The sequence below is a fragment of the Sinohyriopsis cumingii genome, chromosome 12 (genome assembly GCF_028554795.1).
Source record: "Sinohyriopsis cumingii isolate HCF-2022 chromosome 12, ASM2855479v2, whole genome shotgun sequence".
In the NCBI taxonomy this organism is placed as follows: Eukaryota; Metazoa; Mollusca; class Bivalvia; order Unionida; family Unionidae; genus Sinohyriopsis; species Sinohyriopsis cumingii.
In genome coordinates, this window is record NC_142972.1 from 72,634,480 (window position 1) to 72,653,372 (window position 18,893).

Sequence of the window (18,893 nt, forward strand, 5' to 3'; positions counted from 1 at the left end):
CCAAGTAAAAAATATCAACTTTTTTACTTGCATTTTCACACATTTATATATTTCACAGATCAATTTAGACTGATGAGAAACCTATCAATTGATATCAAATTCGTCTAAATCGCGTTTTTAAAAAATTACTAATGTTATAACTTATTTGCCTATATGGAAAACGCTCATTGAGGAAGACATTGAGAGGACATACAGACACACAAAGATGTACTTTATAACATGCATACACATATTATATATTGTTGTATAGCTTTCCTTATATGTTTGAGATCTATAATATTAAAATTGAAATATGTGGTACCGTGGCAAACTGCAATGGTAGAGGCACGTATCAAGGATATGAAGATCGTTAAAGTCGCAACCGATATCGAGTCAAAAATACAAACTATTTTATTTTCATTTTCACACATTTCTGTTGGCACAGATCGATTTAGACTGACGAGAAACCTAACAATTGATATCAAATTTTGCTAAATCGGTGTTTATTACTATTGTAATGACTTATTCACCTGTTTGTTAAACGATCGTATAGAAGACATTAGGAGAAAAGACAGACAAATGAAGACGTACTTAATAAGATACACACACATATTATTTACTGTTGTACAGCTTTAATTATATTCTTCAAATTTATAGTATTAGCATCGAAATATGTGGTACAATCGCAAAACGGCAATGGTAGTTTCACGTACCAAGGATATGAAGATCGGTAATGTCGTACCCGATATTCAGTAAAAAGAACAATCTTTTTTATTTTGCATTTTCACACATGTATATTGGCAGAGATCGACTTAGAATCATGAGAAACGTATCAATTGATATCAAACTTGTCAACATCGTTGGTTGTTTGCGATTGGTATGACTTATTCGCCTATATGGAAAATATTCGGTTAGGAAGGCACTAAACGCAAGGACGTACAAATGAAGACGTACTTCATAAGACGCATACACATTATTTACCGTTGAACAGCTTTTATTATATGTGTCAGGTTTATAGAATTAGCATCGAAAAAATGTGATACGATCGCAAAACGGGAATGGCAGATGGACGTAGCAAGGATGCGATGAGCAGTAACGTTGCAAGCGATACTGAGTGAAAAATACCAACTTTTCTATTTTGCATTTTCACCCATTTATATTGGCACAGATCTATTTAGACTGATAAAAATTTACCAACTGATATCAAACGTGTCAAAATCGTTCTTTGCGATTGGTATGACTTATTCGCCCATATGGAAAACTTTCGTATAGGTCAGATGTAGGCACACGGAAAGACAGATAAAGACGTGCTTAATAAGATACATACACATATTTTATAATTATGTACAGCTTTAATTCTATGCTTCAGATCTATAGTATTAGCATGGAAGTATGTGCTACCATCGCAGAACGGGAACGGTATATGAACGTAGCAAGGATATGAAGATCAGTAAAGTCGAACCCAATATTCAGTAAAAAGTACACTTTTTTGTATTCTGCATGTTCACACATGTCTGTTGGCACAGATCGAGTTAGACAGATGAGAAACCTATATATTAATATGAAATTTGTCAAAATCGGTGTTTATTTACTATTGGTATGACTTATTCGTGTATATCGAAACCGTTCGTAGAGGAAGGCATTGGGCGCACGAACATACATTATGAAGACGTACTTAATAAGAAGATACATAAACATATTATTTACTGTTGTACAGCTTTAATTATATGCTTCAAATCTATAGTATTAGCATCCAAGTAGGTGCTACCATCCCTAAACGGGAAGGATGGAAGCATCAAGGATACGAAGATCGGTAAAGTCGCAAGCGACAATGAGTCACAAATAGCAACTTTTTTATTATTCATTTTCACACATTTTTTTTTATTATTTTTTTTTTTTGTTTTTTTTTTGTTGCACAGATCGATTTAAACTGATGAGAAACCTATAAATTGATATCATATATGTCGAAATCGGTGGTTGTTTACGATTGGTACAACTTATTTACCTATAAGGAACATGTTCGTGTAGGAAGGCATTTTGGCGCACGGAAAGACAAATGAAGACGTATTTAATAAGATATATAAACATGTTATGCTGTTGTTTAGTTTTAATTTTATGCTTCAAATCAGTAGTCAGCATCGAAGTATGTTGTAAACTCCCCCTCCCCTTAGTATGCAACTGCAAGCACACTTTGTCAAATGCTAAAAGGCACTAACTTTCTTGAAAATTATAATAATCAAAAAAATTCCGGATTCGTATATTATAACGTTATAATGCGCTTTCATTTTCCGTCAGGTAGGTCTCCAGGTCGAGTTGTTATGAACAACAGGAAACAGTATCGTACATTCTTTGCTAAGCGATCGCTCAGGTGGTGCAGTGTCTGTACAGAGCGTCCGCCTTGGATGCGAGAGGTCGCGGATTCAAACCCCTGCCGAATCATACTAAAGACATAAAAATGGTACTAGCAGCTGCCTCTTTTGGCGCCCATCATTAAGATATTGGTGTGAGGATAATGTGATTGGGTGGGACAAAATGCTGTATGTTTGTGGCATGATGCCACATTGCTAGACATCATTATAAACTGTCACAATGCAGACATGGTAGCGATATGATTGCATTTTTTTTTAAAGCTACGTTAAAAATTACACACACACACACACACACACACACACACACACACACTTTGCTTGGTTATTTGCTATTTGAAGAGATAGAATATTGTTCATATTTCAACCGCTTTTTATTAATGATCATCGATGTGACCAACATATACGATAATAATACTCCCGATGATGATGATGATGGTTGTTGTTCTGATTTCTGTATTACTACTGCTCCATGGGTATATTATATATCGAACTTGAAAACAGAAGCACTACCAGCAATAAAGCAGCTTTGAAAACAAATCGCACTTAATCGATATCAATATATATTGACATCAAAATGAACGTCAAATGCTCTGTGCAACTGTATCGAAATGAACTATTACATGCTGGGTTTTTTTCTTTCTTTTTTTGGACAGTTTTAGACCGAAAAAAGTAGTACTTCAAGGCTCTGTCTATGGTATAAATATGTTCATGTACACTTTTCCATTGTAACTTTAAGTGTATAGACTGCAAATACGATGAAGCACAAATCGAGGACGTCGAGTGTTAGCATTGGAACAATGTTACTACTTCGGTCGAGAAGGATAACGACCTATATATGTATTCCTGCCCACTACCATGTAGGATGTATCAAACTGTATATTACTCAAGCGCTCTTTGTCGAGCGTGCTGGTGTGTGTGTACAAAAAAAAAATGGAATATAATAACTTTAACTGAAATATATACAATTAAATTCTATATAAAAGTGATGCGGCACCTGGGAGTAAAGCAAAAATGGAAGAAACAAATTTCCGGATCGCTACTATCAACAGCAATGGGATAGACAAAGCGAAAGCAGACAAAGTAGCCAAAGAAACAAACTTTGATGTAATAATGATACAAGAAACACACTATAGAATTAAACCAGAGTTCAAAATTTTAGTAGAAGACAAACTTAACGCAATAAAGATATGCAACAATTTTACAAATAATGATATTAGAGTTGGTTGCAACAATAATATTTTTAAAAAGCTGGGAAAGGTTTGAGGAGGGGGGACTTTTTTAAGGGACGGTTGCTACGTGTTAAAATGTTTAATTGGCATATTATAAATGTGTACATGCCAGCTAATAGAAATAAGAAACTAATTTTAAAGAAAACTTATATACCTACCTACAACAATATTCGATGGAAAATCTAATCATGGGGGAGATTTCAACTGGGTAACTATAAATTAAACCAGTCTAGCAGGATTGATAAATTTTACGGAAATTTTTATGATCCATTAATATATATTAATACTGCAATAACCAACCAAAAGCTATCAGACCATTTCATGCTCACTATTGACCTAAAAATGAAAAAAATAGAAAAATGTGGGCCAGGACTATGGAAACTAAATAATAAGATTTTAAATGACAAAGAATATGTCGAAATAATAATTAAAAAAAGAAATTGAAACCGTCAAAACTGAAGAAAATATTAATATAATAATTGATTGGGATGTTTTAAAAAACAAAATAAAAGGAATAAATATTCAGTACTCAAATAGAGGGCGGAAAAACCCCAGAAAAAAAAGACAAACACGAACTCAAATTAGAACTAAGCAAAACAACAAACGACGATGGAGAAAGAAAAAAAAAACGATTGACAGACAAAATTAAAATCGTTGAAGAAGACGAAAATCAGGGGAGAATAATAAGGGCGGGAAAATTTGCAGAGATCTACAACGAGGCAAAAAACGTATATAAGCGAGAAGAATTTAGAAAAGGGGGTGATACAATTTTAAACAATATCAAAATAAACAATGTAACCCATACTGTAAAAGAAGATATCCTAAATAATATTTCCAAATATTATAAAGAACTATACACCACACACCACACAGAACATATACTTCAGCACAATCGACAGCTACTTAAAAAATGTCGACTGTGAGATGACATCAGCAGTACATAGAGACCAATGTGATGATGTCATCTCAGATGAAGAAATCACAAAAAGTATATCAACACTCACAAAAGTCACCAGGGAAAGATGGACTCATCGTGGAATTCTACCAAAAGTTCCACGGTGAACTGACGCCGATCTTAAACGCTTTGTATACTAATATAGTTTTAAGTAAAAATAAAATGACTAAATCTATGAGGGAGGGAGTTATCACAATTATATACAAAGGGAAAGGGAATAGAGACGAGATTAAAAACTGGAGGCCTATATCACTTTTAAACACGGACTATAAGATTTTAAGTAGGATTTTAACAAATACAGTAAAGGGTAGGATAAACAAGATAATTAATGTAAATCAAACTTGTGGGGGAGGGATATACAAAACAATATTTTAAACATTAAAACTATAATTAACTACATACATGAAACTGGTATGATGAGTGCTATGGTACTCTTCGACCAGGAGAAAGCTTTCGACTGATTTGAACAAAACTGTATAAAGAATGTTTTTAAAAAATTTGGTTTCGGACCCAATTTCCAAAATGGACCAAAATCCTACACACTGGGATAATTAAACGGGAAATGCACGAAAGAATTTGAAATACAACGATCAGTGATACAAGGATGTCCACTATCAATGCTAGAATACGTAATGGCAATATAAATCCTACGTCACACGATAAGAAACAACCCAGATATACAAGCAGGGGCGTATTAACCATTAAGCAGACTAAGCACGTGCATAGGACACCAGGGCCAAAGGGGGCACCACAAAGTTGAGAAAAGGGTGAAAATAAAGAAAGAAAAAAGAATGAAGATTTGTAAAAAAAACTGATACAACTAGTGCAAATTGATCATGATGTTCTGTTTCTTGATCATGGTACACCCTAGCGTTATCTTCTCAGGTGTACGTGGAAAAGAGGGGGGCACCAAGATTTGTCAGTGCTTAGGGCACCAGTGAGCCTTAATCCGCCCCTGATTATACAAGGTATACAAATACCAAACCTAAAAAAGAATTAAAAAATGCTCTAACGTGCATATGATTGCAACATCTTTATAAGAGAGGGGAAATGCTATAAGCGTCGGGTTCCAAAATAAACCACAACAAGCACGAAATCTTAAAAATAGTTAACTGGAGGGGCAACCACCCTGGATTATCGCCCCCCCCCCCACACACACTTACTGAGAGACACTGTAAAGGCTCTAGGGGTTTACTTTGGTAATAAAAAAAGAAGCTGTAGAAAATTATGAACATATTATCAATAAAATAAGAGAAAATGTGAAAATCTGGCCATGGCGCCATTACCTATCATGGAGCGGGCCCAAGTGGCCAAGACTTATTTATACTCAAATATTAACTACATAATTAAATCCATAGATATGGATAATACAATTTTAAACAAAACAGACAACGAAATAATAGATTATATATGGAATCATAAAATGCATCATGTAAAAAAAGAGACATTATATAGGGCCAAAAGTAGAGGGGGCTTGGGGTTGCCGAGCCCTCTACTACTATAATTAACTAACATAATCAATAGATTAAAAAAAAAATGCACTCAGACCCGGCTACAGCGTGAGAAGCACCGTACATCTACTGGTTCGGCTTCACCTTGAGAAACCGACCAGAGATATACAAAAATAACAAATTAATATAAAAAAATCGAAGTGCCACGCAAGCATATGAGAACTAATTTTAAAATATAGAGACAAAACAGATTTATGCAAAATTTAATAAGTAAAAGTCACGCTTGGATTAGGGAGGAGGTAACCAAAAATATAAAATGTAGAGTAGAGCAGGACAACTGAGGGGGTAAATTGGACAAAAAATTGGAAAAATTGGGGAAAATAAGATCTGTCAAAACACAAAGTATAATTTTTAAATACCTGCACAACACCTGGCTAACAGGCGAAGAAACAATCAAACATCGCATGCTGAGGATAATGCCGAAATGCCCTTTATGTAAAACAGCGAATTTCACCAAACTACATACGATTGTCCAATGTGATAACACTAAACATAACAGGATAAAGTTAATAATGAAAATTTGCAAAAAATATAAGTATAACAAAAATAACATTTTATTCATAGATTTAGACTACGAAAACAAAATCGTTCTAAAATGTATAGACTATATAGTAACTACGATGATATCCTGTGGACAGGTGATAAAGATTTTTAAATAAGATACGTGGTAAAAATAAGAATACTAACCACAACAAGAACTCAATACGTCTTACGACGAATAGATACTTACCGTCAGGTTGATATAACGCAATTGATGTTGGAATTGGGGGAGAGAGGGGGAGGGAGGAATAGGTATTACAGACCGAAGTATCGCGTAGCGCAATTGCGAGCTGATGCCATACCCATACCCCCTCCTCGCACCCCACAACAGCCATATTTCAAACAAAATTTCAAATTCTATTTCAAATATTTCAAAGAAACCCATATAACTTTTTTTTTTTAAAGAGAAAATAGAAGAAAGGAAGAAAGAAAAAAAATAAAAGAATTTTGTAATTTAATTTTTTTTTTCTTTCTCTGAAAGAAAATTCTAAAGACATATATAGGAAGGGATACAGGGAAAATATAAGGGGGAAGTAAATGGCGATGACATCATGGGGCTAAGTCACAAGGCTCAGTGAAGTGCACAGGCCCATCATGAGTCTTTGAAAACACCCAATGTAGAACATAAACAGACAAAATAAAGACACAAATACATACTGTATAACACTTAGTTTAAAACCCTACTAACTTCTCCCGCACTGCATGGTTGACCACTATAGAATAATGTGGTCTCATAAATACGTTTGGATCTTTCAATAAAGCATAATCAGATAAACTAAATAAAGGAGGCCTAACGCGACCCAGGAAAAACACATAGAGAATAAAGAAGCGTGAACCTTGGATCGAGCGTAACCTACCTATCAACATCTTTAAAGACTATTATGAGGAACGACACATATTATCACTCGAATAATAAAATAGGAAATTATTTTTTTTAAACAAAATCTAAATAGTACACCATTCCATCGTCAAAATTAGAAAACCATAAAACAAATTAAAAGATACAATATAACATCATAAAGGAAGAAATACAACTGGGAAAGATATTTGATCTATACTTGCTGTCTCAAACATAAAGAAAATATAGCATACACACAATATAACACCATTACATATAGCAAACACTGAGACCTAGGCGACATATAGCAAAGGTTACAAAACATTTCAAGGGAAGGAACTTCGAGCAAGGTGAGGGAAACCAGACTCGGACGAACAACCCTTTAGATAACACTATGGAAACATAAATACCCCATCAAAAATTCTAAAAACTAAATTTTTTATATAAAATTTTGTTTTAATAAAACGTAGAACACATCTGAGGGGAAAATACACAAATATAAAATACTTTTTATTTTTTTTTGGAAATGGGGGCATCTGTCCGTTGCCCCCACCCCACTCCCAAAAAAGTGTGTGTGTGTGTGTGTGTGTGTGTGTGTGTGTTATTATACCCATTACATTACTTGCAAAATATATATGGTGCTGACATTTTCGGCAAGAGGGAGACCTACCGATATTCTGCATATAATTATTTTAATGTTTTTCAGAGCGAGAGTATTGGGGCCTGATCTGTTCAATATATTTCTCAACTGATACAGCAGGTATAATCAGAGGCGTAGCTGGGGGGGGGGGGGGGGGGAAGGGGAGTACATATGTCCCCGGGCGCCAAGGTACAGGGGCGCCAAAATGAGGCTTACAACGTTACATTATAATAAGTAAACAAGGGTAATATTCAAAAATGTGATTAAACGGGGAGGGGGCTGGGGCGCCAATTTTATAGTTCGTCCCCGGGCGCAAAATATCATAGCTACGCCTCTGGGTATAATAAATACCCCCCCCCCCCCCCGCGAGTTTGCCACAGAGCGCTCGTGTAATATACGGTTTAATACAAAATACATGATTGTGGGCAGGAATATACAAATTTTGGTCGATATACATGATCGTTGGTATCTATTCAAACGAGGGCCATGAAATACATTAGCAAATTCCTACAGTATTTTAAGGCAGGCGATTACGAATTATTTAAACCACGTTTTTCATCTGTCACAGATTTTATAATCATTTTGAAGTGGCTGCTTTATCTCGAGGAAAACGAGCGGTAAGTGTTATACAAAACAAAATCTTAATAGCAATTTGATCACTTTTGCGTCATTTGACAGTAAGAATAGTAATAAATAGAGGATAATTTCTTTTCCTACGTTAGGCCTAATACCTGGTATGTTTTTTAGTGTGGTACACACACAAAAACAACCCCAAAACAACACTAACAACATTTTAAAAAAACCACAAAAACGAGTGCCGTGCCGAATCCACGGGCTAAAATGCTTTATTATCATTTTTTTTATTTATAGCATCAATCACAAATTGAAATATATACAGTATAAGCGTTGGAAAAGAAAGTTTTCTTTTTGTTATATTTTTTTTTCTCACCCTAGCGAAACACTTTCTGCAAATGACCTTAATAAAGAAAAATAATAAATTAACCTAAACCACTTTGAATGTCGACCGTATCTTTTATTTACACGGCATCATGCGCGGAAGAAAATACCAACTGAACCGGGATTTCAGACAGCAGATGAATTGAAGTTGATTCATTGAACATCATTAGCAATTGTACAATCAAACAGATGCAACAATGAAAAGTGGAACTATGAAAAATCGAGAATGTTAGATTTGCGAAGGATTTATTCCGAATCATTGTCTGCTAATAGAGAATTCATCTCAGTTGCTGTGTCGGCGATGCCCACACAGCGCGCCGTCCAAATGTGAAGTTGCGTTTTGCTGACAGACATAACACTGTGCCATAATTTATCTGATGGCATGTAAAGAAGCTGCTTAAATTATAGTATTTAAAAGTTTCTTCATTTTGTAAGAGCTCAAGAAATTAATTCTGGTTTGAAAGACAAGATGACGGTAAAACTCAGAAGACGTAGCTGTACAGTGCCGTTGGTGTTGGAGACATCATAATAAAGGTAACTGCGTTAACTTCGCTTTTTGTTTGGTAGTTTGTTGGATATTATCTTTTGCTGATCTTCTTTGAGCTTGGAGTAAATTTTACATTCTGAACATTTTTATTTGCTCTTATCTGCTTAATATGTATTGCTGGGATATCATATAGAATATGAAGTCAGTATAATGGTACTATATTTTACATATTTGAATGATAAAAGACTGGTAAATGATATAATGATAAACTACAAAATAAATAATTTGCCCATTATCCCAAATATGTTAATTAAAACAAACATTGAATGTAAATTCAGATATAATGAGCAGTTGTAAGAAGTAAGAAATAACATTTTATCCATTGAACCTGTTATGTGTTATCATCATCAGTTTTAAAATAAACACATGGAGACAAGTTTGCTTAAATTCTAAAATTAACACACACACACACACACACACACACACACACACACACATATGGTATTTTAATCTAATACAGAAATGGTGACATTGATATATGCAGACCAATAGTTTTTTTTCTTCTACAGATATAAATTAAAAAGCCTAATTCTGAGAGTTTCACCTACAACATTCATGATGGGAAAGGGCCACTAATTAAGAGCTGACATATGTGGAAGAAAAATACCATCCATGTTGAAAAGGGCTAGAGGTAATGTGAGAAAACATAATTTATCAATCTTATTTAACATTATTGTTGATATTTTATCTCAACTGGTCAAAAGGCTAAGTGGGTTTATGTAATGGTCCTGAGTGTGTTATTTATTTCACATCCCCTTCTGTCTTTCAACAGTAAGAAATTAGCTACTTTGGAGTCCATAGTTCTGATCAATTTGTTTATATAAAACTTGGTTTTGGGCTTAAATCAACATCTTGGATAAATCTAATAATGAGCAAAATCCAAGTATATACATGTGATCATGTATAAGATTAGTTGAGTTTTTTAACCAGCCTAAAAGCCATACTTCCACAATATAGGCTAAAATCATTAAGTTGTCCTTGAAGTTTGATGAGTGTTAACCATTAATAATAATAAGGTGATCTTTCATCTGAGTATGTTACCACCACATGCAATATTTATACATGTAGTGCAGTTTTTACTAAACTTAGAATACATGCTTATATAAATGAGATCTAGATTGAAGAAGTGAAGATGCATACAAATACATGAGGTTATAACCACTACTGCTGATTCAAGTTTGATCATGCTTGGCCATTGGGCTTATATAGTCAAGTTTCACAATGATGCTTATTATGAGTGTGATAAAGGTATGGTAGTGAAGTGACCTTGCATCTGATTGGCAGAGTTTCTTATGATTTGCACAACAGTGTTTATGATCCAATTTAGATCTGACTTGTTTAATTATTTGCTTGTATGTCTGAGGCTATAAGCAAAATCTATGCATATAATGTGGTGGTTCTACATCTCACTAGCCATTCTTGCTACTGCTCTTAAAACTATTTCTCATTAATTTTATCAGACTTGGTGAATAGATTTATCTCATCAAGATATAGCAAAAGAGCAATTTTGTAAAAAAAAAATATTCATTCATATTAAACTCAAATTCTGCATCTGATTGGTTGACCTTGCAAATACTATAAGGGCTCTATTTCTGACAAAAAGATTATTTTGATCTAATGTAGCAGAAATGCTTATATGATCAAAACATTGAACATATTTGATGACAAATAAGAAATAGTTTTTCATGCAAATTTGATAAACATTGATAAATCGGTTCATATCATTAAAAGCTTGGAAGAGTTTGATTACATGCGAGACCATCACATATTAATCATTCTTTATTTAGAGAATTATTTTTGTCAGGATTTAGTAAAATATGTAAAATCAATATGGACTGGTTTTGTTATGTACAGCAAGGCCAAAATTAAAATTAAGTTTGTTTCCCCTTACCCGACCGACCCTCTTAAAATCCGCCGACTGAAAAAAAATTTTTGAAAAATTTGCGATAGTATTTTTTTTTTTTTTTTCGTTTTGTTCAAAAGTTCGTGTTTTCGTTTCGTTTCGTTGTGCGATCCGTATTTTCATGCAGTCAACAAAATCGATGTCACTAGCGCGCGAAAAACGTTTGTTGCAAGGTGTTTAAATTAGATAGGAAAAGCATCATGACCGGCATGGCCGGCAAAAGAAAATACGAAGAAGATTTCATTATATGTGTAAGCGTAATCGCGAAATGCGGGAAATCAAACAAAAAAATTTGTAACAACAGAATACTAGAATACTCAACGGAGTGTACATGGGATGATGTATATCACGACATTACCAATGATACAGACTTTCGCCCTCATAAAGCAGATGTACTGAACGTCAGTTTATCAGACAAACTGGATGGAACGATGACTTTTCATCCAGACCTTCACGAAGGTCTGCATGTGGTGAAAGAGTTTAATCAGCGACTGAAATATGTTACATTTACGGTGACCCGTGATGAAAGTGTTGGGTTGGATGATGTTTCCTCAACTACTACTAGTACAGAAAATCAACAAGCACCACCTGCACGGACTGCCTTTTCTGTTTTAATGTCTACTTCCGTGGCAACAAAGCTACCACAACTTAAGGACACAAATGCTGAGCGTTTCACTGGTATAAACAATTTTTTTTATATGAAATAATGTTATTTTCAAACATCTGTCTGACAGTTATTAGAAATGAATTCATGCACCCTCTGACAACTGCAATCTTTCTAGAATTTTTACTGCCTTCCTAATAATATATTTAAAGTCTGTTTGTCAAGTACAAATGTTTAAGCTTTGACCGACAATAAACACAGAGCATACACAATATAGCAAAAACTATACATATATAACATACAAAACAAAAGCAGACAATAAAAACATTAAAGACATACATAAACATGATTAAAACATTATTTTGATACCTGCAGTGCATAATGAATATGACAGTGTTAAAGTCTATTAATTATGAAATCCGTTTGTTGATATTAGATTCAAGGTTTTGAATTTTATCTGCCATGGGGCACGATTGCAAGACAGCCAACAGTAACTGGTGTCACATTGAAGACTGCTGTCTGTTTTTTGTGTGCCATGTACACTTATTCCACATCTCATATCTCATTTAATATTATCTATCAGTAAAGCTGGCCATTCCATCTCAGTGAAAGGTTTTTTTTATTCCATTTTTTTCAGCTAAAGATGAGTTGTTTAACGGCATAGTCAAAGATATGATAGAATGTGGAGACAAATTTCCTGGAAGCATGTCCCACCAGAGTATATCTGAACAAGTCCTGGTGCTAGTAAATGCTTTGTGGTACATAAGTGGCAACACGTCCACAATAGAAGAGAGAGCGGCCCACCTGACAAGAATCAAGCACATCCCGGAGAGGTGTTTATCTTTGATAATATTAAATTGAAGTAAAAGATTAATCTTTATTCAATGTATATTTATTACAAACATTCCTGCAACACATAATTCTAGAGAAATTTAATATAGTAAGTGTCTTAATGTCCATAGTTTTTTTTTTTTTTTGATTTTCAATGATAAAACTGAGCAAGCAATACTATCTCACGATAAAGGAAAATATGACATAGACTTTTTAATATTTGGTAAGCTGATTAAAATAAAGGTTCAATGTCATAAGATTTAAAAAATTGGTTGAACACTTGACTTTTTTATTTCTTTTGTGTTGCTACCCAACCCTAATATTGCGATGGAAGAGGGTGGTTTTATAGCACCATAAAATCTGGTTCAACCTTCCACGGTTTCATTTAAGCCTGTACAAAGTCAGGACCATTGCGGTTGTCAATTTCTCCATTATGTACATGTAGTAACCTCCATTTTGCTTACTTTACTTTTCCGTGACATTTGTCAGAGATTGATTATCCTTGTTCAGTAATTTTGTTGTAACTTACCTTTTTTACAGGTTTTTAAAGTTTGATGGTGCTAATGATTATAAAAGAAAGAAGCAAAAACGTCCACAGCTTACTGCAAAAGATCTGAAGTTACAAATCCAGTGTTTATTCAGGCTAATCTCAAGACCTTTTACACAGCATTGGACCATAAGAGGTGACATTGAAACCTTAACTGGATGTTTACAGTCTTATGCAGATTATTTAGAAAAAGCAAATGAAAAACAGATATCACGACAATTACAAATGAATCCAGTTCGTCAGATTGATTCCAATCTCTCCATTGCACATCGTCCTAGACAAGATGAAATCCTACCATGTTACAGTCGATTGGATGGTCAGGTATCTCAGATGGCAATGTTTCAACCTCTCTTCTTTGATGAAGATTTGCATTTAAATGAACCATTTAAAGGGCCAGAACAACGATTTAGATATTTTGAGAAACTTTGTCTGACCATACCAGTACATATGTTAAGGTACGACCCTGGTGGAGGGATTGGGGCGATTTCTTTTATCTGGAGAATTCCTGAAGATGGGATGTCTTCTTCGGAAATGTTTATGAGAGACAACCAAGTTTTGCACAGCTTACGCAGTAAACTGCCTGAATATCACACAAGACAAATGAGACAGGAGTTCTTCAATGCTTACGGAAATATTGCTGGAACCATTATACCTCCACACATTTTGCGGTCTATCTACACAACCTTTACAAATGATGCTTCAGCAGATCAAAATAAGGAAATAGATAACCGAGTACGTCTTTCTGTTTTGGGGATTGATCCTGATCTTGTGGTAGATTTACGTCACTTAAATAAGGGTAGACCTAATGACACTTTCGATGTATTTTTTCAGACCCTTGAAAAGGAGATTCAGGACATGGTTGCTGCAGATGAGAGGAGACACAATACAGAGCATATTTCACGTTTTTTGTCTGTTAGGGATATGATAGAGCAGGTGAAAAGTAAAGTACCAGAAGGAACCAATATTCCCAGTGAGTCATCAGTCCTACTAGCATTTGTTCCAAAAAATGCACATCAAAATGTAGCCAAGTTATACAAAGGTAGAGTACCTATTAGATTGAAAGTACAGACCAGGCAACTTCGTGCACAACACCAAGATGATCACTACTGTTCAGCTCTTTTTAAATATTGTAGAGCATATGCAACACAATTTAGAGACATTAGTAATTTTGTGTGTATGGACGACAAGTCTAAGCTGGACTTTGGAGAACCTGATCTCTTCACCTCAACAGGGGTAAGAGGGAAGAAATCCATAGTTACGATGAATTCAGTACTTTCCTGTCTTGATCATGATGTGCAGAGCAAAGGCTCACTTACTCCTTCTGTCGTACTTGATGTAGATATTCCAGGTGATGCAACAGAAACATTCTACAGGGGACAAGTCTCGGTTACATTCAAAGATAGTATCTTCCAGGCAAGCACCCCCTTCCGTCACATAGTAGAGCTTGAAACTATTCTGAAAGCTAAAAATGAGAACAAACCAGCTTTATTTATGTACACAGATGGTGGTCCTGACCATCGGGTCACATATGGAGCAGTAAAGTTGTCATTGATTGTTTTATTCAGAAGACTCCGGTTAGAATTCTTAGTTGCCTGCAGAACTGCACCAGGTCACTCTTGGACTAATCCGGCTGAGCGGATTATGTCACTTCTCAACATTGCCTTCCAAAACACTGCACTTGCACGAGAGCTTGCCTCATCTGATGTAGAAACAATTCTGAAAACATGCGGAAGTATGAATGAAATCAGAACAAAAGCTGGAAAAAACAATCAAATTAAAACAGAATGGCTACAGTCAGTTCAACCTATGATCAAAACCCTGTCCTCAAGAACAGAGAGAGTCCAACTTAAGGAAAAGTCTTTCAAAGTATTTAAAGCAGCAGAGGATGCTGATGTTGAAATGGCTGAAGCTGAAGTGACCCTTATAGACCCTGCCATCAAAGTTGGAAAGTATCAGCAGCAGCAACTTAGCCATGCAACACAGCTGAAAAAATTTATTGGTAAGTACAGAGATCTACAGAACATTTTTATTGCTTGCGACACTCAGAAAGTGCCAGGGTTGAAGTTGCAATATCTTGTCAGTCTGTCCGTAATTTCAAGGGTGAGTGTCAGAGCATTTTATAATTCCAAACTGAAAGTGGACATGCAGCTCTCCCGATTTGTTAGACTTCTACATTATAAAAACTCAACATTGACAGATAAATCATGATTTATTTACAGATATACACAAATTTTAAAAATAGAATAACATTGCATACAAATTGTCTTTGTAAGTCGACAGGAATTATTTTGAAATATTAATTTAATGGCCCAGGGCACTACTCTTAAACATTATGCCAGGAACCCGTTCATTGTGCATTTTCTCATTTTTTCTTCATATGAAACATAACTCAAACATAATTTAGTCCTTAGTTTAAACTTATTGGCTCATTTTCAAAAGTGATGTGTTAAATGTCCCTGCATGTCAGCCCTTTCTATTAAATAAAAGATTTTCATGTCTCTTGGTATTTTATTACAGCTGATCACTGCCGTGAACGCCATTACTCCTTTCAGATCAGAAGATGTCATGATGAGGGTTGCTGTCCTACTCCAGAGGGGGAATGGGCGTGGTTACCAGACCCCATATTAGACATAACTGGACAGCATTACAAGCCATTTGATGAACTGCTTGGTAAAGAAACTACAGATAAGGACAGGCCGTCTAGTTTAAAGCAAACTGTAGCTGCTGTGGCACAAGAACAACAGGTAAGGATGTTCATAAATCTTATTAAAATATAGAAGTTTTATAAAGTATTGATTTAACAGTTATAAATTGTGCAATAATAACAACACATGTATATAAAAAAGTTATTTAAGAAACTGCAACTTTAATAGAACCCCTTGTAACATAATAAGTTACAAAATAGAGGGCATGTCACTACACAACACTTAAAACACAAGTGATGATATTTATGTTTCTTTGTACAGGGTTGTAAAAACAGTATTCTTGTGGGACAGAATGTTAGACAAACTGTTAACTGCTGTGAGTGTCTAAAACCACGATGCATATACGCTAAGACGAAACTAACAGCAAGAGACCAGAGAGCTTTGACACATACTTTGGAGAAATACGACTATACTTGTGGTTCTGTTATCACACCTGATGGTAAGTTCTAATGATTTAATATTCTATACTTTTATCCAAGTCCTTAATACTTTATTCAAAAATATACCTATACACTCTTCACATACTGAATGCGGTTTGACTCTTACCTTGATTTAGAATCATGTCTGACACTGTCAGAGAGCCCAGATAGTTTTTAATGCTCTTTCATGTCAGATATTGCTTTTTTTAACTGTGATTTTCTCTTAGTACTAGCCATTGCACTAAAATTTTAATGTGAATATTATTTTACAAGTATTCCTGTTTCCTGGTCCATGCTCCCAATTTTTAGTGAAGTCCAAGTTGCTCATTTATCTTTTTATACTAGTTTCTCTGTGTTTATAAAGATAATTATTTACAGATTTAGTTTCAGGTTCTATATGCTATTTGTTGTGTATCATGTCTAGTCACCTTCGGACATTAAAGTTCAATTTTGGATAATTGGTGTTCTATTTAATATATTTTAGGAGACATCCTACAGGGAAAAGTGTTTGTAAGACTACAATTGTCTTGTGCTGTACACATTGAATTCCCATACTATGCCAGCAACATTGGCAGACCAGATATTTGTGCTCATTGTGGAGCCATAGGAGCAGAAAAATCCCAGGAAATGACTGGAAGATTCCGTACTGTTCTACCAGTGTGCCAGCAATGTTTAGCATCTGGAAAGGACATTCCAAAACGAAACCCAGTTAAAAACTAACCAGCAGCTCTTAGTGACATTTAAAATGATGTTTTGCATTGTTTGTTTCTTTTTTGTTAGTTAGATTTCTACATGTATTTAGTGTTCTGACATTACTTTATTGACATGTTTCTGCATATTTGAGACACTATTCAATGTCTAACTTTATATTTGTGCATTTTGACAGGTCTTGCAAATATGTTAAGTCTCATTATATATTGAACCCAATGATACTAGTCAGAAAGAATACTCAAGACTTTTAAAATACTTTTATTAATTATTTTAAAACATTTTTATACATTTGACCTAGTCAGAAAAAATACTAAGGGTTATTCCAGCAAATATCTACCTTAACCCAACACTCCTCAAAAACTCGGAAAAAAACACTTCTTGCACCTTTACATGTGTATCTTTATATTTCATTGAAATTACTCTCATTTAATATATGTTTCAAAATTTGAGTAAATCTGCTAAATTGGTACCCTGGCCAATGCCTGCAGGGAGTATTTTTATTGGAATAGCCCTTATCAAAAACTAATCTAGTCTATAAAACATTTTAAACTTGTTCACAAGTTACTGTATTTCAGTTCATGAGTTACTGTATTTCAGTATTATTATTAAAGTTGAATTTATCGTTTTTCTGTTTCCTATGTGTCAGTTTATAGTGTCATGAATTTCATGAGAAAAAAAAATTATTAGCCTACCTACCTACCCAACTTCAAATTGTTGGGTAGGGTAAGGGGAAACAAAGATATTTTTAATTGCGGCCCAACACTAGTTGTTTACTGAGTACTGAGGGAGTTGGGGTAAGGCAAGGGTACATTGCAGTAGGTAACCTGGTTGACTTGATAACAGGATTTTAACACAAACATTTTTATCAGGAGTCTAGCATACTAACCATTGATTCACTGCAGATCCTGCCCCCATTAGTTACCTTTTAATACATAAAGCATTTGGGTTTTTTATGTCACAAATCCCATAGGGATTAAAATTAACATCATAGGTCTCACTGGATAGTTTCGTATTTTGACATCCCTCTAATTTTTAAGGTAGAAGGCATGAACCTAATTATCACAAGCCTAGCATTTATAAATTTACACATAAGCTAAATCTATAATGTGGTTCAGATTTACTTTGAGTTAGGCATGGAAATAGGTTGGCTTGTTGGTGACTGCCTGTCACAGTTAGATGAGCATTGGAGATCATATGCGTAACTTAGTCTGCAAATGAGCTGCCGACTTTTATTTGTGTCTGCTACAGAGGTAAATATAAAAAAATCTTGATGGTAGAGGGGTGATGAAAAGTATGTTAATTTGTTATGGTACTAGTGAACTTTATTCATGCATAAGGCACATACTGATTCTTTTAGTTGCCTTGTCACAGAAAAATATTGAAAATAGCTATTTCTAGTAAAAAATGAATGTAAAATGTACCTGCATCCTTTGACCCTACCAGAACCAAACTAAAAGCTCAAATTTGTGCAGCTGCTTTTGCTCATCACAAACATAACTGGGAGTATAACTGCTAACCCTACCCTCTAGCACACATTTAAGATCTTTAGAGTTTTTAAATACAGCCTTCTAATTATACAAGTTTCATTACATTGGTCAATAATTAGTC

General features: G+C 34.6%; 2 protein-coding genes across 6 annotated transcripts in view; both read left to right on the top strand.

Annotated features, from left to right (window-relative positions):
• The first annotated feature begins 9,123 nt into the window (after positions 1 to 9,123).
• The window catches only part of LOC149786736 (uncharacterized), a 32,432-nt gene continuing 22,662 nt past the window's right edge, over positions 9,124 to 18,893 (top strand). For all 5 annotated transcript variants that reach the window (XM_089977244.1, XM_089977240.1, XM_089977243.1 and 2 more), the window contains exons 1-2: positions 9,124 to 9,552; positions 10,075 to 10,196. In XM_089977244.1, coding sequence (XP_089833370.1) covers positions 10,178 to 10,196 — 19 coding nt within the window. In that variant the 5' untranslated portion in view covers positions 9,124 to 9,552; positions 10,075 to 10,177. The remainder of the gene's footprint in view (positions 9,553 to 10,074; positions 10,197 to 18,893) is intronic.
• Positions 11,534 to 17,910, top strand: LOC149786737 (uncharacterized). Its single transcript, XM_089977235.1, has 6 exons — positions 11,534 to 12,146; positions 12,710 to 12,905; positions 13,444 to 15,449; positions 15,968 to 16,194; positions 16,417 to 16,594; positions 17,059 to 17,910. Exons 1-6 carry the CDS (start codon positions 11,669 to 11,671, stop codon positions 17,292 to 17,294), a joined length of 3,321 nt encoding a protein of 1,106 aa, XP_089833361.1. The 5' UTR covers positions 11,534 to 11,668; the 3' UTR covers positions 17,295 to 17,910.